Source organism: Anopheles funestus, chromosome 3RL, assembly GCF_943734845.2.
Source record: "Anopheles funestus chromosome 3RL, idAnoFuneDA-416_04, whole genome shotgun sequence".
Classification (NCBI taxonomy): domain Eukaryota; kingdom Metazoa; phylum Arthropoda; class Insecta; order Diptera; family Culicidae; genus Anopheles; species Anopheles funestus.
Window position 1 is genome coordinate 44,475,780 of NC_064599.1, and position 25,513 is coordinate 44,501,292.

At 37.6% G+C, this 25,513-nt stretch overlaps 5 protein-coding genes across 8 annotated transcripts in view; 2 read left to right on the forward strand and 3 right to left on the reverse strand.

Annotated features, from left to right (window-relative positions):
* Window positions 1-3,676: 3,676 nt before the first annotated feature.
* The window catches only part of LOC125770026 (WW domain-containing adapter protein with coiled-coil homolog), a 30,572-nt gene continuing 8,735 nt past the window's right edge, over window positions 3,677-25,513 (reverse strand). Inside the window, exon 10 of the mRNA XM_049439186.1 lies at window positions 3,677-4,006. Within this exon, the coding sequence (XP_049295143.1) occupies window positions 3,977-4,006 (30 nt within the window). The 3' untranslated portion in view covers window positions 3,677-3,976. The remainder of the gene's footprint in view (window positions 4,007-25,513) is intronic.
* LOC125770025 (centrosomal protein of 164 kDa) lies at window positions 4,013-14,744 on the reverse strand. The gene is made up of 5 exons (XM_049439181.1): window positions 14,239-14,744; window positions 13,901-14,012; window positions 8,735-11,489; window positions 7,517-7,862; window positions 4,013-7,283 (listed from the first exon to the last, which is right to left on the reverse strand). Exons 1-5 carry the CDS (start codon window positions 14,324-14,326, stop codon window positions 6,937-6,939), a joined length of 3,648 nt encoding a protein of 1,215 aa, XP_049295138.1. The 5' UTR covers window positions 14,327-14,744; the 3' UTR covers window positions 4,013-6,936.
* On the forward strand, window positions 17,146-18,113 carry LOC125770030 (protein DPCD). 2 transcript variants are annotated; one of them, XM_049439197.1, is made up of 3 exons: window positions 17,146-17,261; window positions 17,319-17,896; window positions 17,956-18,113. In XM_049439197.1, exons 2-3 carry the CDS (start codon window positions 17,393-17,395, stop codon window positions 18,079-18,081), a joined length of 630 nt encoding a protein of 209 aa, XP_049295154.1. In that variant the 5' UTR covers window positions 17,146-17,261; window positions 17,319-17,392; the 3' UTR covers window positions 18,082-18,113. The 2 variants fall into 2 exon arrangements, with proteins under 2 accessions (XP_049295154.1, XP_049295155.1); XM_049439198.1 differs by having other exon boundaries at window positions 17,146-17,258.
* Window positions 20,133-23,792, reverse strand: LOC125770027 (histone-lysine N-methyltransferase E(z)). Its single transcript, XM_049439187.1, has 6 exons — window positions 23,500-23,792; window positions 22,553-23,424; window positions 21,764-21,864; window positions 20,961-21,678; window positions 20,698-20,880; window positions 20,133-20,631 (listed from the first exon to the last, which is right to left on the reverse strand). Exons 1-6 carry the CDS (start codon window positions 23,619-23,621, stop codon window positions 20,405-20,407), a joined length of 2,223 nt encoding a protein of 740 aa, XP_049295144.1. The 5' UTR covers window positions 23,622-23,792; the 3' UTR covers window positions 20,133-20,404.
* Window positions 24,074-24,958, forward strand: LOC125770032 (putative ATP synthase subunit f, mitochondrial). 3 transcript variants are annotated; one of them, XR_007419124.1, is made up of 3 exons: window positions 24,077-24,198; window positions 24,319-24,732; window positions 24,806-24,958. XR_007419124.1 is itself a non-coding variant. In XM_049439200.1 (2 exons), the coding sequence occupies exon 2, from the start codon at window positions 24,359-24,361 to the stop codon at window positions 24,680-24,682; it is 324 nt and encodes a 107-aa protein (XP_049295157.1). In that variant the 5' UTR covers window positions 24,074-24,198; window positions 24,319-24,358; the 3' UTR covers window positions 24,683-24,733. The 3 variants fall into 3 exon arrangements, 1 of the variants encoding a protein (XP_049295157.1); XR_007419125.1 differs by lacking the exon at window positions 24,077-24,198 and adding an exon at window positions 24,230-24,247; XM_049439200.1 differs by lacking the exon at window positions 24,806-24,958 and having other exon boundaries at window positions 24,074-24,198; window positions 24,319-24,733.

The window sequence follows — 25,513 nt, forward strand, 5'->3', positions numbered from 1 at the left end:
TGCATTATCTACATATTGATGGAAACAATAATGTTGTGATAGATGACTTCTTCATCTGAAATGTTCATTGTAAGCTGTGGTTTTATTTTTTCCTCTTCTTTTTTGTTTTACCTTTTTCTATTGTAAGCTAAGTTTATTTCTCTTTCTTTTCACTTTTGTTAAAATATTTTATAAAAAAGGGAGCAGATTCAACATCGTAGAATAAAAATAGGACGTGAATTTTCATCCCCAAACACTACAGCAATATACCCAACCCGTTTTATACCCGTCGGTATGCCGAATAAGTCAACTATTGTGTTGTCAACCAAGCCCAAAGGTCTTAGGGCTGACGAGTTGCCGGAGTGCTTACATTTTCTCAGCAATGAGAAAATTGCCCAGCTGCTGGCAGTGACTGAGATACACCTTAAGCCTGACAAGTTATTCTTTCTCGACGCAGACCGGAAAGCATGAAGGTAATCCAAGTCAACCTGAACCACTGCCAGTCTGCACAGGATCTCCTGTGGCAGGTGATTATTAATTGATTATTATTACTATTAATTTATTAAGGTGCTAGTCTGCAACAATTGCTTCACAAACATGAACTTATATCTAGTACCCTAACACTAATGACGGTGAAAAAAAAAAGAAAACGACTAACGGAACTTAGGCTACTACGGAAAAGAAGGAAGTATATGGATTAGTCTAAAGAAAGGATCTAAGGCGAGCACGATAGGATGACAGAGGAAGGTGAAAATCAAACAGATGGCAGGAGGAGTTAAACACATACATGGCACGTAACAGAGGGTTGTAGCGGCCAACAGGAGTACGGAATAAGGGGATATGTAAAAGAGGGCGAGAACGGAGGGAGCGAGAAGGAGTGTACAAAGGAATAGCAGACAACAGATCGGGGGCATCAGTGCAGTCCAACAGGAGTCCCGCAATCAGGGAAGATTGCGCAATAGAACGAGATAGAATAGCTCGGCGTATAACAACTCGATGAATGGGAGATGGACCTATTCTTTGATCCACGACATTGGAACGTGGTTGGGAAGGAAACATGACGAAGTGAACATAACACAACTTCTCTCCGGTCAAGGCTGTTTCAGGAGCTACCTGCATAGATTCCGACATGCCGCTTCACCACGATGCCCAACATGCGGGGACGTAGATGAGACAGCTGAACACGTTATGTTCTACTGTCCAAGATTTGCTGAGGAGCGCCAGCAATTGAGCAACAAGTGCGGAACGGCAGTGAACGCGCCGAACATCCTGCAAGTGATGTTGCAGAGAGAAGATCTGTGGAAGGCAGCTGAAACGGCGATGCGATCGATTCTGGTGAAACTGCAGAAACGGTGGCGACCAGACCAATTGTTTCGTCCAGCACGAGTGTGTGTTGTGCTGTGTATGTGACGTCCAGTGTGGTGCTGTGCAAAAGTATTGCATGTTGCTAGTGCCTATCCTAAGACAGACTGAGTGCCACAGCACTGCCCCTCCCATGAAGTAATACCGTGAGGTGATTCCGTGGTAGGGTGCACAGGGTTCAAGGAGAATGTTTTACTGGGTAAAAATCCTATGTCTCCCATGGTGGGTGTCTTTCGAAGATTTTAAACTCCTTGTAAAAAAAGTCATTCTTCCTGCCTGTGCAAAATGTGATCAATCGAAAGGGGGAAGTTTTGATCGCTATTCGTCGATCCTTAGCGTTTGAAGTTCTTCCCCTTCCCCCGTCACTCAACTTGTTGAGGCGGTTGGAATATCGGTGCCCTTTACCCATGGTAACGTCTACTTCATCGTGGTCTACTATTCGAGACAGGCTCTTGCTGCTGATGGATCAATATGCTACAACATGATCTTCGCATACTCACTCGGAGAGCGGTGAGGTTCATCATCGCTGGTGACATAAATGCGAAACACCGCGAGTGCTGAAACGTTCCTGCCAACAAGATCGTTTCGATGTTGCGGTACGACATGCAAGCGGGGTTCTAAACGGTTATGTATCCGTATCACCCGACGTTCCACAACGCCAACTTTTCCTCCACTTTGGATATAATTCTTACCAATATACCCGACCGTGCTGATGTTCCGGCTACTATCATGGCGCTTTCATCGGACTACCTGCCGGTGACACTGAACATTAACGCTCTAGGAACACAAAAGAGTATACAACGGCGGAACGAAGCGTAAAAAGTAGTAAGTAATAGTAAGTAGTAAGTCGTAAGTAGTCGACAGCATTGCACGCTGGGCATTCAAAATACCAACGTTCAATTAATGGCAAACTAAACACGTGATTTTAATCTAACTATACTGTACTGTACTTATCTGTACTGTACTGTAATACTTATGTAATTAATACACTTTGTGTATTTTGACTTACACATTTTCATAGTGAACTTACAACATAGTGAACTTATTACATTTTGACTTACAACATTTTCATAGTGAAAAAAATTAGCTTTGAAACTTATTAAAGCCCTGAAATTTATTTAGAATAAAGTTATCATTAAAAAAGTGAGATAAACACAGTTTAGCATGAATTGAATTGTCTGTAACATCAAGACATAACAAAAAACAAACACGACCATCGCTAATATCAATATATAATTGAAAAAGACAAATTTATTTCTTTGTTACATAATATGGAAAGGAATATACATATGTAATTTATTATCCTATTCATTAGTGAAGGAATAAATTAAGGTTGTGGTCCATTATTAAGTTTAAAGGTCGTAATAGCACAATTTATTTTACTATGACGAATATTTATGGACAACGTGGCTGTAATAACTAAAAATACATGGTTATACATGTACCTTCCATAAAAAAAATGAGGTGATTTTACTGATATTTGGTGTCAAACCATGCGTGAATTACGTAAATCTATATATAGACATGGTCCGGTGGTGTATGTGGTAAATGGTGTCGGTTCCACACGACAGGACCTGGTATCAAATCACATCCAGACCGTCCGCCCGTACCAAGGATATATATATATATATAAATATGCTAGTTAACCAAGAATGTGAGATATTTGTATCTAATAAACAGTCTAGTTAGCCTATTTGCAAACAACTGCCAGATAAGACAGATTGAGCTGAATAAACGATAAAATCCATGCGAAGACTAAATTCTTTAGTTGTCTATTTAAACTTTTGAATGACTATGACGAAGGTTTGAATTTTTATCGTATTAACATACGTTATCGAAATGATAGCTTAATTTAGTACTTTAATAATTAAAAATGTAATTGCATACAATTAAGTGAACAAAATCCTTGCATCCGTTTGCACCTATCACACGCAAGGAAGGAAGTACGCATCGGCTAGATCTTTCAGCTCTGCGAGTATAAAGAAGTGAACTTGCAACTAAATACTTAATTTAAATAACATTGTGTTGTGTTTTCGCTTTCTTATGGTTTATCAATAATTTACTAGTTAATGGTTAATAGAATCCATCAGAGGTTACAGAATTTGATGTTTGAAATTGTACACAATTTTAGTCTGAAAAGTATAATGAAAAGAAATATGGACGTGTTTTTTTTGCGAAACAGCAAGTTATTTTACTATCATCAATTAAGATTAGTTGGTAACTTGTGCGACTGATTGTCGGTATGCAGCTAGATTCGTAATTTTGAAGATTACAAAATATAACGCTACAGTATGGAATGTCCAATGCTACATAATACAATAATGCCCAAGACAAATTTAATGTCGTGGTAATTCATTTTATTATTCGCAGATCTCGTTAACACAATTTTTGAACAAACGGTTTGCTTGTTTTAAATGTAATCATGTAACCAAAACGCACAAGTAGTATTGTGAATAAGAGAAATGTGTTAGTCACAGCCTTTTTTTTAAAAGCTGTTCTCATTTTGGGAATAATCAGCTAATTTGATTGAAAGTTTTTATTTTTGTTTGTTTGCTACTTACAAACTGTTAAAAAAAATATTTAAAATTCATAACTGTGTAATTGATCTCACAACACAACTGAATCTGAACTGTGTTTATTCTTTGGAATATGGATGTTTTTGAATCTCTTAAAGTTGTAGTTTGTTATTGTTTTTGTATAGAATGTTTGGTTGCATTATTTGTTTAAATTTCGTTTCAATGACTAAAAATACACCCTTTACTTCTATAACTACCTACCCGTGTAGGTCACACAATTTTTTTTATTGAATTTTCCACTTTTCCACATTGAAATTCGTTTTTATTTAAGTTTAAAAGATGTTTTGACTTCAATTTAATTGTAACACAGTATCATACTAAACATTTACCTTTTTTTTTATTTCGAATCATACTTTTTACACCTTCACTTCCATAATCACCTGCCTGAGTATGTCATGCATTTTATACGGGTGTTGGCCTTTTTTGTGTTGCAACATATAAATATATTCGTTTTTAGCTGTTGTGTTGGCTTCAAATTTTCAATAAAAAAATGTATTAAATTATTTACCTTCATTTTATTAACTTCTCCATGTAAACTTCTCTATGTAAAACTTCTCCAAAAATTTATTACTTACCCGGGCAGGTGGTTATAGAAGTAAGAATATAGAATATTGAATGAAAAGTATATTTAAAACAATGCAAAAATCGGTTCTTTGCTTATATGATAGAAAACATGTTTTTCTAGTCATTCTTAAAGTTTGAAGCTAATAGCCCCATTTATATCAAGTGTTTTATATATATTAAAAGTGCAAAACATACCCGGGTAGGTGGTCATTGAAATGAAGGTTAATCAGTATTGAACGACTGTTTTGTTGTAGCATTCAAAATTTGGTACACGATTAGCATGGTAATTTTCTTAAAAGAAATCAGTTGTTTTGCATGCCATTACGCTGTTTATCAATCTTTCTATGTAATGTAATCATTTTTACCGAAAAGGTATTTGAAAAATAAAAAAAATGTGAATTAGAACTATTTTGTTTTTTATGGCAAAATATTGATTTTACTTTCGCAGAAACGGTTTTGCGAATTGAATTCTACATACACTTCCTGTACAAGTAAGGTAAATGTACTATTTATGTACTATTCTTCACGTTTGCAATTACAAGATTTAACAGATCATTTCTAACTGTCAATAGAACTTTACATTTCGGCTAAGGGCTATTTAGCAAACAAGTAAAAGAAGAAAGGTTTGATATCTGTTGAATAGTTGAATGTTTACCGCTATAAAACATTCTATTGACAGTTAAAAAATTAGTAATAAGCTTTGTAATGTAAAATCAAATTGTTGACGATTCCTGTACTTTTTTAATTGCTACTTTACTAATGCTCTTTTTTGTTTATTTAAAACCTACAAAATTATTAAATTTTCTCACGGCGGCACCCCTTACTTTGCAATTACACATTTGCAGTTTACAGTTTTTCTCTAGAGTCATTTCCATCATTGGTTTGGTCACTGGAAGCTTGATCAATAAAAGTATTAAAGGTTTTGATAATTTTCTTTAAAATTCAACTATACTGATTCATTAGCAGCAGAAATGGCCGGAATTTACTGTTTTAACTTATGCTTTAAAATGGACTGTATTTAAAATTTTGCTGCCGAATCCTCCTGCGTATCACAAATTGTACCTAACCTGTTGGGGACAGACGAACTTGGATAGTGTTATGTGTTAATTTGTAACAGCCATTGCGAATACGTATAGCTATACATTTGAAAATGTATACGTAATATAGGCTTAACATATAGGAGAGAACTTCTACTAAATGTTCCCAATGAAGCAGGTTGTATAATAGATGAGCAGCAAAATGAAAATGTTCTTTTCCTCAGACCACAGGACTTCCGATCATGTAGAAAAACCTTTTCAGGAAGTTGTCGTCATCAAGAAGTAGTACACATGATCATATTGTATCTTCTGGTTTGAAATGATGCTGCTTCTGCTTTGAACTGAAAAAGATGGTCTGATTGAAGATAAACTTTTTAGCAAAGAAGTAAACTATTCATTTATATCCCATGGCAAAGGAAAACATGAACGAAATATATTATATTTTTCCCAAGTGTTTTTTTTTTCCAAAACTCTGGATAGTTTGCCAGACTGTCGGTAGTACCTCGATGCATTTTTTTCATTTTACAGGCTTTAACAGACGTAGGATTATAGGAAAATGTGTTTCATCTTAAAAGTGTGCATTTACCATCTATTTCCTGACCACTTACAGTTATAACGTACTTCATGATTCGCTTCTAAAATTTATTAATTTAGTTAACTTTCTTGGAATAAGCATGAATGATTGATTCCATGAATTACAATAATATGATAATAAACCTTAGTCCCCAAAAAAAACCCGTGCTAATGCAGAACGCGGAAATTTTCCTATCTTAAACATCCGGGAGCAATATCGTTTAGATTTGAAACGAATGAAATCAGTTTCGCCTACTATTTACTTGTAATGCATGTAGCATTTTGGGCGAGATTTTGAGAGAAAAAAATTAAAATCAAACAATATATTCTTTTTTGAAAAAAAACAACTTTTAAAAACTGCGTGTATGAAATATCGTGTGTCTCGGACATCACCTCTTAATTAAAAAAATATAAATTCTAATGGAATGCCTCTCTAAATCAATAACTAAATTGTAACAGCAATTGAAATAAATCTATAACTAAATCTGGTCCTGTCGAGGAACCAACTGCATATTGTAGAACTAAAAACGACGACATTGAATTTAATTTAATTAAAATGCCAAAGTAACCAAACATTCTTTTCTGATGGTATTCAAGAACTAGCATTACACTTAATGGGAAATATCACCGTGTAATGGAAAACGTCTTGTTTTATATTTGAAATCACACGAGGATGTGTAGTTTTTATCATAAATTGTAGTATGTAAATCCTTCACCATAACCCTACGGTAAATGTCTTCCCGTTGTATCCACAAGGAAATGTTATTTTTGACTTTAAGAGCTTTTTCTCCATATACTTTCCAATTTTTTTTAATACTGATTCAAAGTACACAATCGCTCACAAATTAAATATGAATGTTTGGTACTACATTTTCCGAACCTCCATGAGTTTGTTTTTTCAAAATCTCATGTTCAGTTTTAGCTTGACGTAACCAGTTTTTAAGATCGCGAGTCTTCTCGAGTAGAGTGATCGTATAATGATGTTGATTTTGGATATAACTAGACATTGGTTGATGTACTCCGGAAAAAATGGCGCCTGATGTTTGGTTGAAGGTTGGAGTCGCCGTTGTTGGTGGTAGAACTACGTCGCAGCACTGTTTGCCAGGCGTTATATTATACTGTACCGTTGCGGTGTTGTTAAGAAAATCCATCTCATCGAATCTCATTACAGGTGCGGTACCATTGCTTGGATCTGCATAACATTAAAATAGTTTGCAAAAAGATTAGGTATTTAAACATAATTGTTACAATTTGAAACTTCATCATGCTGAATATATTAGAAATAATAAATTACCTAAAAGCTACTAATTTGTAGTTAAATACAAATTTTCATGAACGTGGCAACTGTATGTTCATTCATTCATCGTAATAAGAAAAACAAAAATTTATTGCGAAATATTATGAGTATAATATTTAAAAACTTACTCAGTAAACTCCAAATTTCCTGTATCTCAGTGTGTAAATGTTTTAAATATGTAATCGTATCAGTGGGGTCAGGGTTTCTTGTTGAAACTCTCGCCTGCAACCGACCATAATGTTCAGTAGTTGGTACATCAGTGCTACTGAAACCCGAACTGGAATATGAGGACAAATCGCTGAGCGTTTCTTTAGGTTTAAGCGGAATCTCTCTGGAACCTGTCCGAATGGGATGCTCTTTTTCGGAGAGTTTTTGTAATGAATTTTCTAGATGACGCAATCTAATTACTTTTTCTCCAAGTAATGCACGTGTGCGATGAAGCGATACTTCCATTTCGGTCAGTTCTTTTTCTTCCTGAAAAACAAAATGAATTGAATGTTGCATTAGTACCGTTTGTTAAAGAGGTTTGTTCAATATTGCATTATTTTATGAAACAACATTGTTATCATGAATAACATAACACGCTGTCACGTAAAATTAAAAATTATTCTATTACATGAGTTTTGTTTTTTACTACTTGTTTTTATTTTATTTTTTCCTTATTCCGCCTGGCCGTATGATAGTACTTGTTTTTAATTAAATTATATTGATCAAATGGTTTATAAGCTAGATCTCTGTGGTATCAGCTATAGAAGATGATGAATATATCTAATAATCAGAAACATTATTTTGAAATCCTGTGTGCATACATCGTGTAGTAACTCAGTTTTAATTCAGATTATTCTTTAACACAAATAGATTTCATGTTACGTTTTTTTAATAATTTATAAAAATATATTACGATATAAAATATACTGTTTATTAATAGAGATATTCAAAGCTGTATAATTTACTTTAAACATGTAAAAAATAACCATATTTTTGTGCCATATTTTTTCTTGTACGTTATGTCAGAACTAGTTTAAATAGGTGAGCAAATGTACATGGTTACTCAACAACCAAAATAAAGTGTTCGAACATACATAAAAAATTATAATAAACATTGGTGGTATCTAATGTAATTATTAAATATAAAATGAAATGCGAAAGGTTACTAAAATTGTGAACAGGCAGTTTTGATAAGTAAATACAAAATTTGTGTTTCAGATTTCAGGAGTAGAGTTCCGAAAGTTTGTATTTATTAGTGAAATAATTTATTGGTTTATGTATCGATTGATTGATTGATTAATTGATTTACTTATTTATTTATCTATTGTATAAATTTATATACACGCAAATGTACTTACATGAAATATTTGATCTACCGTTTGTTTGTTCTTAATCGCGTGCTTTACCGCAATATCACGTTGTTTAGATTTGAATACATTTTTCTGCGCACGTAAAGATTCCTTCGCTCTCATAACAGAATCCCGTTCGAGTAGAATACGGTGTTTAAAGAACTCCAACTCACTCCTGTCGGTGGTGGTACCAACTTCAGTTTCACCTGTATCACCATGCGCACAGGCACTAGCAGTTGTCTTACTGTTTTCCACGTTAGTAATGTTATTAACAAATGGATATCGCAAATGGTACGGCGCATCGAGATTGCAATCAGGAATTTGATCCTCCAATTCTTCTAGCTTTTTCAGCTGTACGCGCAGATTTTCCACAGGCGTGTAAGCCTTAGCACCTGTTTCACGATCGTGCTTACTCGAATTCAGCTTAGAGGTGGAAGATGATTTGGTTTTGGTGAAAATTCTTCTCTTTGGACGGGCTGCTGCAGTTGCCGCAGCGCCAGTGAAAGAGCTGCTGCAAGAATTTTCCACTCCGCCATTGTCGCAACTCATCTTATGAAACTCGGAATCGGAACTGAAGTTGTCCTCGTGCTGAACGCTTCCAAAAATATTCTTCACTTGGAAGTAGTGTTTGGAATATCTGATCTCACTTTGGCTCGAATCATCTACCGGATGTTTTTGCGTATTATTATTATTGTTATTGTTGTTGGTATGGTTCTGCAAAAAGGCAGATTTTCGAGACTCGTTGGATCCGGCACTGTTTAAATGTAGCACATTGTGCTTCGATTCCATTGCATAGCCATCTCCTGGGGTGGAAATTCGTTTGGTGGCCGCACATTGGGATGCGTTGCTGAGTTGTTGAGATTTTTCTGACATCATCATTGATGCTTTTACAGCGGACGATCCCGAGATGCTTTTCCCGATCTCATAGGAGTAGGATGGCAACGGTTTGGAGTTTGTGCGATCGTCTGTTTCATAGCTGTTGCTAAGCAAGCTATGTTGCTGCTGCTGTTGTTGCTGTTCACGCCTTTTTTTACGGCGCTCTAACGAAATGCGTACATCTGTTTTCAAACGAGTATACTTTTCCTTCAAACATTTGTACTTGTCCTCCAGCAACCGTTTCTCGCAGCGTACCTTCTCGTACAATCGGTCCTCTCCCGTCTCGCGCATACGCTGCCGTTCCATGTCCAGCTCATGGGTTAGTTTGATTTTGATCTCTGCCAGATTGGTGTTGTGCTCTTTTTTTAGCAACTCCTCTTCCATCTTCAGGTCACGCTCCAGTTCTTCAACGATTTCGTCGTGGTTCTTTTGCAATTTCGCCATCGTAGTCCTGTGTGTGTTAGTCACTTCCTTAACACGCCGATCGAACTCTTCCTGGAGCGTTTCTTGATACACCACATACTCTTTAGCATTTTCCTCCTCGTAGTCAGCTTTTAATTCGCTCAGCTTTGCCTGATAAAATTCTTTAATTTCGTCAATATTTTGCTGATGTTGTTCCTTCATACGCTGCCGCTCTTTGAACAGCAGTTCTTCGTACCGACTACGTTCGTTTGTTAATTCGATCTGCATTTTGCTTTCTTCTAGCGTCGCAAGAGATCGCAACTCCTCTTCTAGCTTAGCCTTGTAACGTTCACGTTCTTGATCGATCGAATGTCTGAGAAATCGTAAAGAATCCATATCACGATCATCCAACATTTCATCGTTTATTGCTTTTGACGTTGATACTGCCGTCGAAAACGATTTGCCTTCATTGACAATTTTCAAACCAACACCTGTTAATACTTCAGAATCTAGTTCTGACGATTCTGAAGAAGATGTTTGTTTGAATTTATCTGCATTTACATCATTTTCTTTTTCCTGATCATCCAAATTATCTTCGACATCATAACGATCATCAATGTTGCCGTCTGCTTCAGCTTCAGCATCTGTCTGTATGTATGACGCATCAGCATCGAGGGCTGATTCTGTTTCTGCTTTAATTTCGTTTGCGGATTTTTCTGCATCGATATCAATATCAAAGCGAACACTTTTTCTTTCATCATTTCCCGAGTCGTCGTTTGGAGTGCTTTTCGAACGCACGTAACTCAAACTTGTATCACGCAGAATGCCTTTCATTTCCGATTCAGGCTTGCGCCCTAAATCTAAACTTCCAAACTCCAGCTTCTTGTTTGACTTCAAAAATTGTGATCCCGTGCCGGTAATAGTAAAGCCATAAAGAGTACAACCCATTTTACTATCAGTTCCCAATTTTACTGATTCTTTAAGTTCACTCTTTGTATCATGGGCGTTCGTGTTAAAAGATAGTTTTTTCGTGAAAGCAATAGCCGAATCAATATTGCTTTGGTTTTTAGCAAGACCGACAGCAGCATCTTGACTGTTGTTTTCTTTGTTCGAATCACTTTCCTCGTTTGCGGACGATAACGTGGTCATATTAGTGAAACCATCTAACTGTTCGGGCTTCTTTGCATCCGGATTAATTTTGGTTTTCTTCAGTTGCTGGTCCGACATTGCAAGACTGCTGCCACACTCTGGATCATTGGTATGATGTTGATCATAGGTGTTGAACGTGGTAGAAAATTTATTATAATTGGATTTTAAACTTCGAAATCCAGAATCACCGAATGATGTAGAATCTGATTGATCGAAAACGAGTGCCTTTCTAGCATCGATCACTTTCGCTCGGTATAACACATCGATGGGATGTTCCCATTGTGATTTTTTTGTAATCCGATCGTAGTAATAGTACGCTTTGACTTGTTTACTGTAACTATATCAACAAGGAAAAACAGGAAGAAAGAAAGACACATTTTTAACAATCATTCAATTTTATGTATGTTATGTTCTTTATTGAAGTGGGCATATATTTCGCTGTACGGATTTAATTTTTTTTTACTGATCTACCATAATGGCACACACAGCATTGTGTCATCCTTTATAGTTGCACACGCACAATTGGGCACACACAAAATTTCACGTCGTTATCAGTTTATTTGTATCACAAACTCAAGCTGTAAGGGATTTTTTTTTTCAAAGTTTGTTGAAATGGCAGCATACCAAGAAAGTAGTGAAATAGTTTTACATGCTACACTATAAAGCCGATTTGGGATCTATTACATCTTCTTCCGGCTAGAAAAAGGCCACAGCATTTAAGTTTTGTTCTGGCCAACCAACAGCTTCCCGACATCTCCGTAAAGTGCAGCAGAGTCTTAAGATCTCCGTTACCCTTTTAGGTGGAAGCAATCGGCAAAACAGTGAAGAAGTACTTAGACAAGATAGGCTTTGTAATGTCTGGCAGGAGCGATATACCGTCGAGCGAGGGAACCGTCTAGGCCAGTCCTGACAAATTGCGAAAGCCGGTTAGACAATAACGAGGGGCCCATGCGAACATTTGACGAAACTTTAGGGCTTTCAAACATCCCATAATTTAACAAGACAGTTAGCATGGACTGGTGGCAGAGCTAAATAAGACACAGAGGCATACAATGATCATGCAACGTTTTTTTAAGGATTTGAGAACTATTATCGGAAAACTACGGTAAACTACTATAGGAACCATCGGAGAAGTGGAAGCTACAAGGACTATGCTAACTGGACTATGCTAACTTCAAAGCTATCACAATTCCAATCCTGTCCAGAATTTTCAACTGCAGCTCAATCTACCAAGCTAGATTTGTTTGAGAAAATTCAAAAGCGACCAAGAATATTCACTCTATTTAGGATACTCCAAAAATTCAGGGGGAACCGGATCTCCATGCTTCATTAATTCATCGATTTGAAAGCGGCTTACGGTACCAAAGCAAAGTTAAGTTGACAACGACAATTTCGAGATAATTGTTCGAAATATTTTTTTATTATATTTGCACGACCTTAATTTAGGATATCAAGCTAAGCAACGAAATCTGAAAGCATTTCAATAACAATAGCTAGCTGAGCTTTTTTGGGGGAGCAGACATCTTGACGGTGGCGCAGGTAGGAAAAATAGAATGTTAAAAGTATAAGATGATCAGATACCAGATTTATTCCCTACACAGAAGGTGATCGTCAACGACACGTCCGACATGATGCATGAGACATAGTTCAATACAGCCAGGAGAGTGTAGGAGCGCATCCTCTGACCGAGTATCATGGAACCTGGCCATGTCAAACTATGTGAGGGCCAAAACATAGAAGCGAGTAATCAATCTTCATTATCGTAGTTTTGGGGAAATTCGATTCACAACTTTAGGTATATTTGACCGAACACTGAAACACAAGGAGATGAGAAACCGATTCTACTTGATAACGTTAATAAATAGTAGAACCAAAATATATATATAATAGCTAATGGATAACTATCTGTGACTTATAATTTCCCATTACTCAACCATGAGTGCCGCGAATGGGTGCGGCACGGTCTAGGTGGAATTTTAAACCAGACCGTGCGTGTTTTTGAGTCGTGCCCCGTCCACTATATTGTCCTTGGTACAATTTAAATGATCCTGAATTTGTATATTAATCTTTCAAGAGTAGAATGGAAAAATGCCAAAAAACTGATAGTACGCAGAAAACTCAAATAACATCACAGTGTTATGAATGTGTGCACCACTACCTGCTGAAAGCTTAATCATCAATCGAGTTTGCTGGACAACGATTGACGTAATATATTGAAAAAGGAAAAAAATAGTCAAACTAAATGTCAATTGAAACAATAGGTATGCAAATCCATCTCAAAAGGTAACAAAAATGGAAACATAAATTATTTCGAATTTAAAATAATGAAACAATAGAAAATCGATGGAGCTATGAAAGCAACACACTAAATTTGATTGTATTTCATCTTTATAGGAAACTATCGTTGTCTAACTGTTTTTAAATTTTAACTGAAGCGGTATTGTGTAATTTTTACTGAAGCGATATCCAATCATTAATAGCTTGTTAGCAAATAGAGCGATGTATTTCAAATATGCATGTTTTCTCATCAGCTGGAAACCAGCGGTATGTTTCGGTAGAATTTGTTTCTCTTTTTTACCTAGAGGAAATCACTACGCTATAACACTACATAAGAGTTTGTGATGTATATTTAGGATATGGAAAAATACTATTTGTACACTGGTTGGAGTGTTAAAAAGAAAAGTAGTGAATTGGAAATTTAAAATTGGAAAAGTTTAATACAAGTACACAATAAAACTTCTCACTCACCATGGTTTCCAATTTTCCGGCAAGGGGTGAAGTAATCCTTGTCGTGCCAGATAAATGATGTTAGCTTCTTTTTCAGGATCTATACCGATTTTCACGGCATATTCTATAATTTCTGTTGTCAGATTATGTATCAGATGAGATGCGAGTTTGTAGCCAATATGTGAGATAAATATGAAAATAAAAGAAATACAATATATAATAGCAGCGTCGAGAGCATAAAACATGACGTTTGTACATTAAAACAGTATAAAAAAATATATCCCGTAGACCTTAAGATATACCTATTATAAAAAAGTTCCTTTTCGCATCTGCTAAGTGTTGATCAATTTTTCTCCTACCTTCTTTTGTTGGTTCGTATGTGGAATAGAATATTTCCTCCTCTGGTAGGGCAACCCCAGCATTATATGAAGGAGTAGCCATAATCATGCAACAATCTTTTTGTCGGTCACTGATTTTTATATACCAGACTGGGTCACCAGCTATTTATCACACAGTATTATGCACCACACGGAAATTAGTTCAACCTAGCTCCTAAATTCAACACAATATGTACCATCCATTACGAAACTAATTTCGTTGTCGCAGGACACGTTTGCTCTTCACTGCCAAATGTAGGTTTTTGTCTCATCACTGAAGAGTGGTGGAAAACTTTCTCATCTATTGAGTTAAAACTCGGATCCTGCCAAAGAAGAATAATAACAACTCGTCGTCGTCGGTCTCGTCCTGGTAACGATTTAGAACATGTACTAAAACGCATGCGCCATAGCCTTTTGGTCATATAAAAACAAACCAGTTCGCAAGGTAAAGAAATGTATGCAATCTGTTGTGGTTTTTCTATCATAATCATGATTTCATTATTGGTTTTCTACTCTATAGTTTTATCTTATCCATGTACTAGACATGTTCTTCTCAGCATCGTTCATATGGTCGTCCTCCAACTAACAAAATAACGTCCTAGTATCTAGGTATAGTTACCGCTTGACAAATATTTCACAAGTTTATTGTTTTCCTGAAATAATGTTGTGTTGTTCACACCAATAAATATGAGTGTTGTTACTGTACTGAGGAGACGTTTAGCTGTGTTTTTCTGTAGCTTTACGCCTATCGCTACAAAATGTTTGAACAATTTCATTGCCATGGCAACGAACGAAGGACTGGAAGCTGGTGGTTAATACTGGTTCATTTGAAGCTGTCCTAAATATTCTGACTTTTGACATTTCATATCTCTCCACGGTGCAAGATCAAGTGGTCAAGTGTTCATACCCACGGTGTTTTTTTTAATTTTGTTTCAAATCGTCCTAGCCGATAAGATCGATTGTTGGTATACCAGGAGTGTTTCACTGCAGCCTCACTTGACTGAATAGATGTACCTCTTGCCTGCACTACTCAAAACATGATTTTATCATTTAAAGCAACGGTTTAATTTATGAAATATACGGAACTTGTTACAGTTGGCTAGATTTCTTTCGTTGCGTTCAGAGTAGGGGCCTCTAAACTTTTTAGATGGCGGGCCGCTTTGAGTGGAATAACCACAGCTGATGGCCAATCTTGGGATCTCTCGAGAGGTGCTCGCGGGCCGTAGTTTGTAGACCCCTAATTTAGAGGATGCTACTTGTTCCGACGCAAAGCGCAAAACGCAATGCAACGCGTTACGTCGGAACAAGTGCCTCCCTCTTAGACTTTGGCAGCTGTATGCAATAATCAACGGACATACGTTGATGCAATCGTTTGCATTTTCATGATTAGAAGTTCGTGATATCCGTTTTTCTGAATAAACTCATGACGATGAGTGTTATCAATGTATGTTGATAAATGTTTTGTAAATCAAATAAGTTTTATTTACTTATTTATCAGTTACAGTGAAGGGCTGAGTACCGATGAGCACGGATAACCGGCGCTCCACTATACAAACGTACGCATTTATCAGTTACAGGTGTTACCGGCGGACGCATCAATGTCGTCACTCTGTTGAAAGCCCCGAAATATATGATAAGAATGTTTCGGAGCACAAACGAACCGAAAACGTCGAGGTTACAGGGAGAACTAACTTATTTCTTTATTACCTATAATTCATCGATTGGTCAACAGTCGCTTTGTCGACAGTGGCAGTGTTGCCAGGAACTTATTAACCGTAATGTCTACGACCAAATTTATACCCTCAAATCTACGACCGGCATACCCGGGTATGCGGTCGTAGACATTACGGCTAATATGTATATTGGATGTATTATTTTTATACCAACACACTCCATCTCAGTTCGTGTGTACCACGTTTTTTCTGTCCATTTGGACGACCTAAAAGGACTTTATGGGCTGTCTTGTATGGTTCCATTCGTATGGCATGTTTATCAACGACGATTATCGATTAAACGACGATCTGCTGAATCTGCTGTACGATAGTGAGTTAATCGTACATCTTATAGAGTTCATCATTACATCGGCCACTTCATTGTCCTTCCTCACATAAGGGGTATGAATTGAAAATTAAATGAAAAATATGCAAAATATGCATAAAAAATTGTTCCATAACACATGCAGTATGTTTGACTTGTTTCTGATACGAAAGTGATTAAGCAATAGATGAAGGTGAATTAAAAAATATTAAATGAATTTGTAAATTTCTACTAACTATACGACGGCAAACAATAATAATGTATAGGCGTGCTCTCCAAGTTTCTCCCAAAAAAACACTACTAGAAAAGAAGTTATGAAAGTTTTATCTAAAAATGTTTCATTTCCCAAAATGTATGGGATACCCGGGTATGCCGGTCGTAGAGATGAAGGTATAGCCAATTATTTGTGGGTATATTTATTTGACTATTCACATGTATATTATTTTACGTTCACTTTGTGTATCGCGTTCGCGAGGTCCGTTCTGGTGAGCGGGTGATCATCGACTGGTGTCGTATCCTGACACGGGCACGTGTGTACGGACGTTGCTTAGCGCTGCCAAATTTCCCCGGAACCGAGCATTGTCTGCAGCGCTTCTGGTGAAAACCCGTTGGGCACTATTGTATGGTGTGTCGACTATTGCAGCTAATATTCCGAAGAAATGTTGTGTTGTTGTTGTTGTTGCTTGGTGCCTGTTGTGTTGTGTTTCGCCACAAAGGTGTAAATTTGACTATTGACATAACTGTTAAACGACGACGTTTAACTGTGTGTTCAAATTACGGAACGCGTAGTTGTCGCTTTTCGCGTTTTGTTAAATGGGTGAAATGTCAATGTATTTTCAATATGCTCGTAGGCGGGAAAGGAGGTGAAGATGTTGCCATGCAGTATGATTTGTAAACAAACCACCGCATTCTCTTATAAAATCGATTAACAGTGTGAATTAAACTATTCGCAAACAGCAGGCTAGGCAGTGAGCACTTAACAACGATCTAAGATACCTATTTAACATTATTATTTTTTTTTTCAGGTAACCGCGTGGCTCAAGATTCTAGATAAACATATATTTTGTGATTACTTTTGTGTCCCGAGACATTAGACATCATGTCATATGAAAGTTGGCTGGGACTAATTAAAGCAGCCAATAAATCGTCTATCATTCAGGGAAAAGTGCGAAAAGTCCACTATCGATTTCCAGATGGTAGAGAAATGGCTGAAGAATACAGTACAGATACTGGAGTGGTGTTAAGGCGCGCATGGAAAAACAAGACAGCTTTATTGCAGAAAGAAGAATGGACAATTGAACTGGGCGATTCAATACCTGTAGGGTTAAAGGAAAATGAACTAATGCTGAGAGAATCGTGCTCTGAGCCAATGCTATCAAAAAGGGTTACACGAAACGCTCTCGAATGGAGAATCCGAAATTTACCATTTCCCATTTCCATCTACACAGTAACATGTGAGGAAAATGATGGAACGATAACTGTAAGAACTTCAAACAAGAAATATTTTAAGAAGATAGAAGTTCCGGAATTAAAACGGTGCAATATCTGTCCAAGTCAGGAAGGTTTAACTGTAGCTCATAAAAATTGTACCCTTATAATAACGGTATGAACAACTACAGACATGAACATACAACTATTACTAATTTTTTTTAATTTTTACAGTACAAAAAGCCAGCTATTTTGTTGGACATGGAAAGGGCTATATTAACCATACTGCAAGATGTAGAAACTGTTGAATGTAACAACTACCAGTGTGAAGACATCCTAAGTGATCTTATGATACAATAAAAGATAAATCTTATGATTGTAATAACAATGTATACCATCACTTAGTCTTTACTTTAAATATTTCACATTCTACCTTGATCTTTCAATAATATCTCTCTCCATCTCTCTCTTGTTGGCTTTACGACCTCTAAGGTCACGCCTGCCATTTCTGGCTTACTAGACTAAGATAATATTGCAATATACAAAAGTTAAATATTCCCTTATATTGACAATTCCGTCATGATTTTATTCCATTTTCTTAAGTTATGGATTTTATAAAAAATTCAAACTACAATATATTTATTCGTTCCAACGTAAAACATTTTCAAAGGTAGCTTTTTCTAAATAAATTTGCTGTATGAGCTATGTATCTTTAGGGCTATTAACCCTTTCCACTAGCGATGGAAAAATTGAGAAAAAATAGGAACGGAACGAAACTGGTAGATAAATTGTCCTAACGGAACGGAACTAGTTGCTAACTGTCCTGGTAAAAAATAAAAAGATGCTACCAATTCAGCACGGGTACCTTGCGGAGATAACGACGAAGTGCTGCCAAATGTACAATTTATAGCTGACTAAAACACCACAGTACCACTCCATATGGAAACTCTTCCAATAAACACCACCAATCCACGAACGCGTCTCCATCGTAAAAGCTGTTATTTGGATTACCCCAATTCAAAGTTTTTGGATTATTTTACCCCAGGCGAGCAAATATGTGCAGACGAATCAACTATCAAATCCAAGGGTCGAGTTTCGTTTATCACATACAATCCCAAAAATCGGCGAAGTGGGGAATCAGAGTTTTACTTTAGCTGACTCAATGACTGGCTACATTTGTTGCATTTTACCATATTATGGATCACTCACCACAAAGCTTTTGGACAAACCTGATTTACCTGTTTCACCAGAATACCAATAAACATGTACCAAATGCTGTTGAGGAAAATTCCACGTGCTCAGGGGCACCATATGTACACGGACTGGTACTATACTAGTTACTTCTTAGCTCAAGAAATTGCAAAATTGAAATGTAGTCTTACCGGAACAATGCTAACAAACAGAATACAATTGCCGACGGGAATAAAAAAACCTAAATTTTTGACAAAGTCCACGGTCGCGTACCGACGGGGGAACACTTTAGTATTAGGATGGAAGGACAAGAGGGTTGTCACTTGTTTGACTACAAAGGGTAACACAGGGATAACGACGTTCAGGAGAATCATACGAGGAGGTGTAGATATAATGATCACGAAACCCAATATTGTATTGGACTATACAAAATATATGGGTGGTGTTGACCGGGCGGATCAATATGCATCAACTCATCGTTTTCTGCGAAAATCCCTCAAATGGTGGCGTTAGCTTTTTTTCGTGGGTATGGAAATTTATCTGATAAATTCCTACCTTTTATATTAACAAGAAAAGACTAAAAAAGGGGAAAAGCCACTGAGCCATCTGCGAATCCTAAAGACATTCGTCGAACAATTGAGAGGCTCATATCGTCAGCAACGGGAGCAATCAACTACGTCGCATTCCGACGAAATTCGATTGAATAGAAATTTACACCTAGTACTGGGGGGGGGGGGGCAAAAAGGGACTAAAAAGTTTGTTCTGACCGTAGGACGCCTGGAGGAAGGCGGGAAGTTACATATTATTGTGACACGTGTCCAGACAAGCCTAGGATGCACCTTGGCTATTGTTTTACAAAATATCACACCACAACTAATTACAGAGTGTGATCAATATCAATGTTTGTTGTTTTTGGTATCTAGATGAATAAACTAGTGAATTTTTATTACTTGTATTACGCTTGTTTGTTTATAAATATGCCTTAAAAGTACCTGTAATATGTTGACCGAATTTGGCCGAAATCGTCTCGAGTTGCTGGTTCGTGCAAGCGAAAAAGGTCTCGCGTGCAAAGGGTTAACATAAATCTTTTTACACAGAACATTGCATAGCAGCCTTACTTCATACGGCACAGGTTATGGTTTTTGTTTGTTGGATACTAATGCCAAACAAAACCATTATTAACCGCTGTAGCCAATGCGAAAATTTAGATAAGCTAAGAATAAAAAAAAAACATTAAACATATAAACCTTTATTGCTCTTGACCTCACCATATCTAATGGTTGGGGAACTGTGCTCTGTATTATCGTTAACTGAATAAGTCAGACGTTAATATAGACGTCTACTAATGTTAATTAAGTAACAACAAGCAGAGCTTCGCAAAGAAATCTGTTCCCCGGGTTGAGAATCGGTACGTATTGTTATGAACTTTTTTAAAATCATAGTTTACCTCATACGACACCACTTGAGTATCCATATGTAACGTAATGAAAGCTCAAAGGAACTCCATTTCGCGTTCAATCCCAACAAACTTAAGCTGTTCCGTTGGTCCATAACGGTAATCGAAGAAAAGTTCCTCCCCAGGTTGTATAGCGCGTTTCGCAAATATGCCAATACGATGATCGCCGTTTACCATCATAACTTTAGCGTAGCAGTTTGGGTTGATAGAGTGATTGGCAAATCGTATCTTGTTTCCCTTTCTAGTAGCATCGACAACGAAATCTAAAAAAAAGTAGCGCGAAGTAATGTGTTATTTGGTGTATTTATACAGTGCTTCTCTGCGCTTACCATTGTTCAGATTAAAAAGGAAACTGCACATGTATTTATCATACACTTTACCCCGACGATCTGCTTCATCCTGCGATATTATTTCTCCACAATATTCCGAAATAAATTCATTTTTCTGTGCACTCTCCTTCAGGAAAATTCCCCATCCCGCCACATCGGATGGTGCCATCAGCAGGTGTTTATCTGCAATATAAAATCGATCGTATACAACATTTAAGCTATGCTGTCCTAAATTGCTACAACCCACGGTTCCAAATACTTACGCAAAGCTCTCTGTACGCTCACGTTTTTGCAGGTGATTTTGCCAATTTCATAATGCTCTGCTCCGCACGTCTGGCAAAGGTCGGGATCGCACTCGCGGACAGCTAAATAGCAAGGACACTGTTTTGTATTACACTGAGCCTTACAACGGCACCCGGGAAATCGGTTTTGGCAGTCACTGCTGCAGTTGCAGAATTTTTCACAAAAGTTCTGTGCACTGTAACAAGGACAATTTGCATCGCACTGTCCCGGATGATCGCATGGTGAATAGTTGTAAACGTGATTCGAACTGGACTCTTTGCGCAGTTGAATCTTACGACAGTGTACCGACCAAAGACGATGCTTCTTCTTCTTCTTCCTTGGCGGAGTACTGTCTTTATTAAGCTCAATTGGTAGAAACCCGGCAGCTTCTTGTTGCGCGAAATGATACACTTGTTGGCAAGTTTTCTCCAACATTGCCTCGGCAATGGCACAGTAGTTGTTGAGATAGGTTTTTTGCAACGTACGAAAGAATGATTTATCGGAACCGTTCCATTCTGTATCTTTAGTGTCGAATATTTCCAGCAGATTGTTTCCCGTTTTGGCAGACTTTAAAAACGTTGCATCTTTGCTGTAGTGGCTGCTATCGTTGCTATCCTCGGAGCATGCCTCATTTCCGGAGTCCAACATCGCAGGTGATTTGCTGTTATTATCTGAACACATCTGTTCCTTTATACCATCCTGTTACAAATGCGAACATGTGTGAAAAAGAGGCCATTAATGATTACGATCAAATGCATGCTGCAGATAGCGCCAGGCAGCTTACCAGCAACAAATAACATGCGTCACTGCATGGTTTCCCAGGGGCCTTCAGTTCCGGCCAGCGACGTCTTTGAAGATTGGGACCAGGGTGACAAGCTTGCAGACCTTTATATCATCAAAAAAGGAGTGTGTAAAAATAATGAAAATTTAAACAAGTCTTAAACAGCACGCTCAGTTGTGAATGCAGGATTGTCAATATAGTATTGCGCTTTTTTTACACATACAACTTGATTGTTGGGTTAACGACCCTGTAAGATCATGCCGTGCATTAATCTTTTTTTAACAACGAAGACGGATAGTCAGTCTTTGCCACGTGTCGACGGTCCAGATGGGATTTGATACCCGGTTCTGTTGCGTGGAATTGGTGCCGTTTATCACATATACCACCGGGCCACCCTTGACAACGGACTACGCATACACGGACTTGGCATACAAGTATTGTCATAACTTACAGGGAAATGCAAATGATAGGATGCGGAGACTTTAGACAATCGCACAAGCGAATATGAAATACGCGACGAGATGTGGAAAAATTGCCAATAATTACTTGGGAGGGGCAATTATTTTCTAGCAGCTGACCGGGAGTGAGGTGCATTTTCAGAGGTCCCAGTAACACGCTTCGACCCTGGTATTAGGGAGGATTCTTTGATGGACATTGCGCTAATTCTGGGGTGCGGGGGTATGCGTAGAACATTTCACAGAATCCCTGACCGATGATGCCCGCACACTCCGCCCATTGGTTAAACCGCCACTAGTATACGATGTACCTCTGTAGATAAACTATTATACTTACGGTGTAAAAAACAGTCGTACTTAAAGCAACGTCTACAGAAAAGTGTATGGTAGGAATGAAGTGTTTGTTCTCGCGACACAGATTCTGCCCGTGGCCCGTCGATGTTCGGCGTACATTCGGGCGGTCTTTCCGGATCTACGCGTTCTGTTAGTTCGATGTACTTTTCTCTCAGTTCTTCTCCTGTTCCATTTTCCGGAAATTGCGAACTGATAGCTTGGAATATTATTGCTGGAGGAAAAGCTTTCATAGTTGTACCGTGTGTTCTTGTTTCATTTAGCTCGGAAGATACGGTTTCCTCATTCGGTTTGATATCCGTATGGTCATTTTTTTCTTCTAATTCTTTGTCCTTTCCTCCTTTCCTAGGAACCGCTTTACCGACGGGTAAGGCAACAACAACAATCGGCGATTTGTCTCCAGTAGATGTTTTAGAACTGCTGGGTTGTTCATCTCCGGTTGTAGGCTTATTTGTATACTGCATCAACGTGTGCACTAATTCGACAAACATCGCATCATCAATACTGTCTTCTTTATCACCGTGAACCTTCCCGTCGTAGTTTTTAATTAGCTCTTCAATGAATGATCCATCCTTATCCAGAACTTCGTCGCCCATGTACGGTATGTTGTGGAGGACGGTCTCATCTTCCACCATAAAATTCTGCTGTGTCGGGGCCCATGTATACATGGTTGGAATCGTAGTTACTGCATTAACTACCCGTATTGGTACATTTTGATGATTGCTCTCCTGATCTATAACCTCAGCTTTTTTCATGCAATGGACATGCGGCAGCTGCTCCACTTCGCATTGGACCCATGTTGCATTTGTTGACAACCAGGTATCATTTTCCGCAACTAACATTCCTAGTAACGCTTGCCTGTAAACCACATATGAATGTATTAGATTTTCCATTTCAATACAGCTAATGCAAATAACAACCGATCGGTGCTACCTGTTTCGATTCCACGCTGATCGTACATCATCCACCTTTTTATGACGCTTACTCTGTCGAATTTTCACGTACTCCGTTTTGACGCGCTTTTTCCATTCGAGTGAAACTTTATGTTTCGACATTATAACAAAAAGTACAAAATGCTCTTATCCTTCTGTAAGTATGACAAGAAATTGTCTAGAGTGTTGTACGATAATTAACCGCACATGGGTAAAAATTTGGCGAAACCAGAATTTTAGTTAAAAGCGCGCACACAAATAAAGTCACGGCAGATGAGGCGTCTCGGAACAAATAAATTGCCAAAGAATTGTCACAACGAACAAGATATGTAGTAGTCAGATATGGGCCAAGCTGGAATTTAATTGTTTAATCTAATATGTCAAACAGTACATTGTCAACAAATTTGGGGTATTTAGAGCAGTACAATAGTACATTAACTAGTTTTTGAATTTATTGGAGGAAATAAGAAATAATCATTGGTTTGTGGATAATTGGCAATAAAAAGAAGGGTTACCGCAATGGGTCGCTAAATGTCAGCAGCACATCGAAAATGGTGGGTGTGGAACACCTCAACCGTATAAACTCTCTGTAAAATGTCAAAATGTTCCACATTTCGAAACCTGCTCTTCTTTGACAACCTCTTGCTTCTCTGAAAAACTTCGACCGTCGTGCTACGAAAAGCCGTAACTCTGTGAAAAAGTGAGTTCTTTTGGTCAGTGTAGATATTAGTATAGACAATATTTTGCGTGTAAAAACATTATTTATGTTAAAAATGATGATTGTTTTTCCTTCTTATTCAATAAATTATCATGCTTCCAGGGCTACAACACAGAGGTTTTGAAGAGGGTAAAAGAACAACATGGCTATCGGTGATTATCCCGCAGAATATAATCCGAAGGTCCATGGACCTTACGATCCGGCCCGCTTTTATGGAAAGCCTGACACTCCGTTTGGTCAAGTAAAACTTAGCGAGCTGGGCTCTTGGTTTGGACGGCGCGATAAAAATCCGCGTGCCGTAGCTGGAGTTTTCAGTCGCACCTTTTGGAGATGGCAGCACAAGTATGTGCAGCCCAAGCGAACTGGTATTGCTCCGTTCTTCCAAGTTATCGTGGGTGGAATGGTGTTTTTCTACACTATTAACTACGGAAAACTGAAGCATCACCGAAACTACAAATACCACTAAACGATGAACCTTTGCCGGATAGTTCTCATTACATCATTTCGAAGCAATTGGTAGGTATTCAGTGACTTCAAAATGTCATACAGCAGTATCGTTATGTAATACATTTCTGTTCGTGTTCCGTAGGACAAACAACATCGATTGCAGAGAATTGGCATCCCGTGCCGAATGCGAAATGGAAAAAGGAATGAAGAATAAATGAGGAAACATTAATAGAATGCAAATTATGTAATGTGTAAAAATAAATGCCTATTTGTTTGACAAATCCGAGCAAAAATACGTATGATTGGTAGAATCTTATTCAAAATGCAAATTCTACACAAGGTCGAATTAAAAGCAATGTTTTTCCGAGTATATCGAAACTAAGGTAGTACTAAAAATGTCTATCCGACACCAATAACTTGACCAAAATACCGAATCTTACCAGCCAGAGATCGTATTTTTTCAAAACTTACGCACTAAGATATCCCTATTTTATACTGGCCGAACGCAACAGCCGGCCTGCGTTTAAATCTCGACTGGAATCCACACACATGTAAGGCTTGGCTATTCAGCAGATAACGATAATCGAAGGCGCTAATTATCCAAAACACCAGACTAGCCACTACCTACAACAGTTGTAGAAGCAGTATGTAGATAATTATATATGTATATACATATATAATGAATATATGACATATATATATATATAATTAATTGTTGTTTGTCATTTTTCATGGATATTTGCAAAAAAAACGGAAAAACAAGACTAACGGTTGTAATATAATGATAATGCAAGTATAAGGACCTCAACAACATTCGCAGCATCGTTGTTTCCAACTATCTGGATGAAGT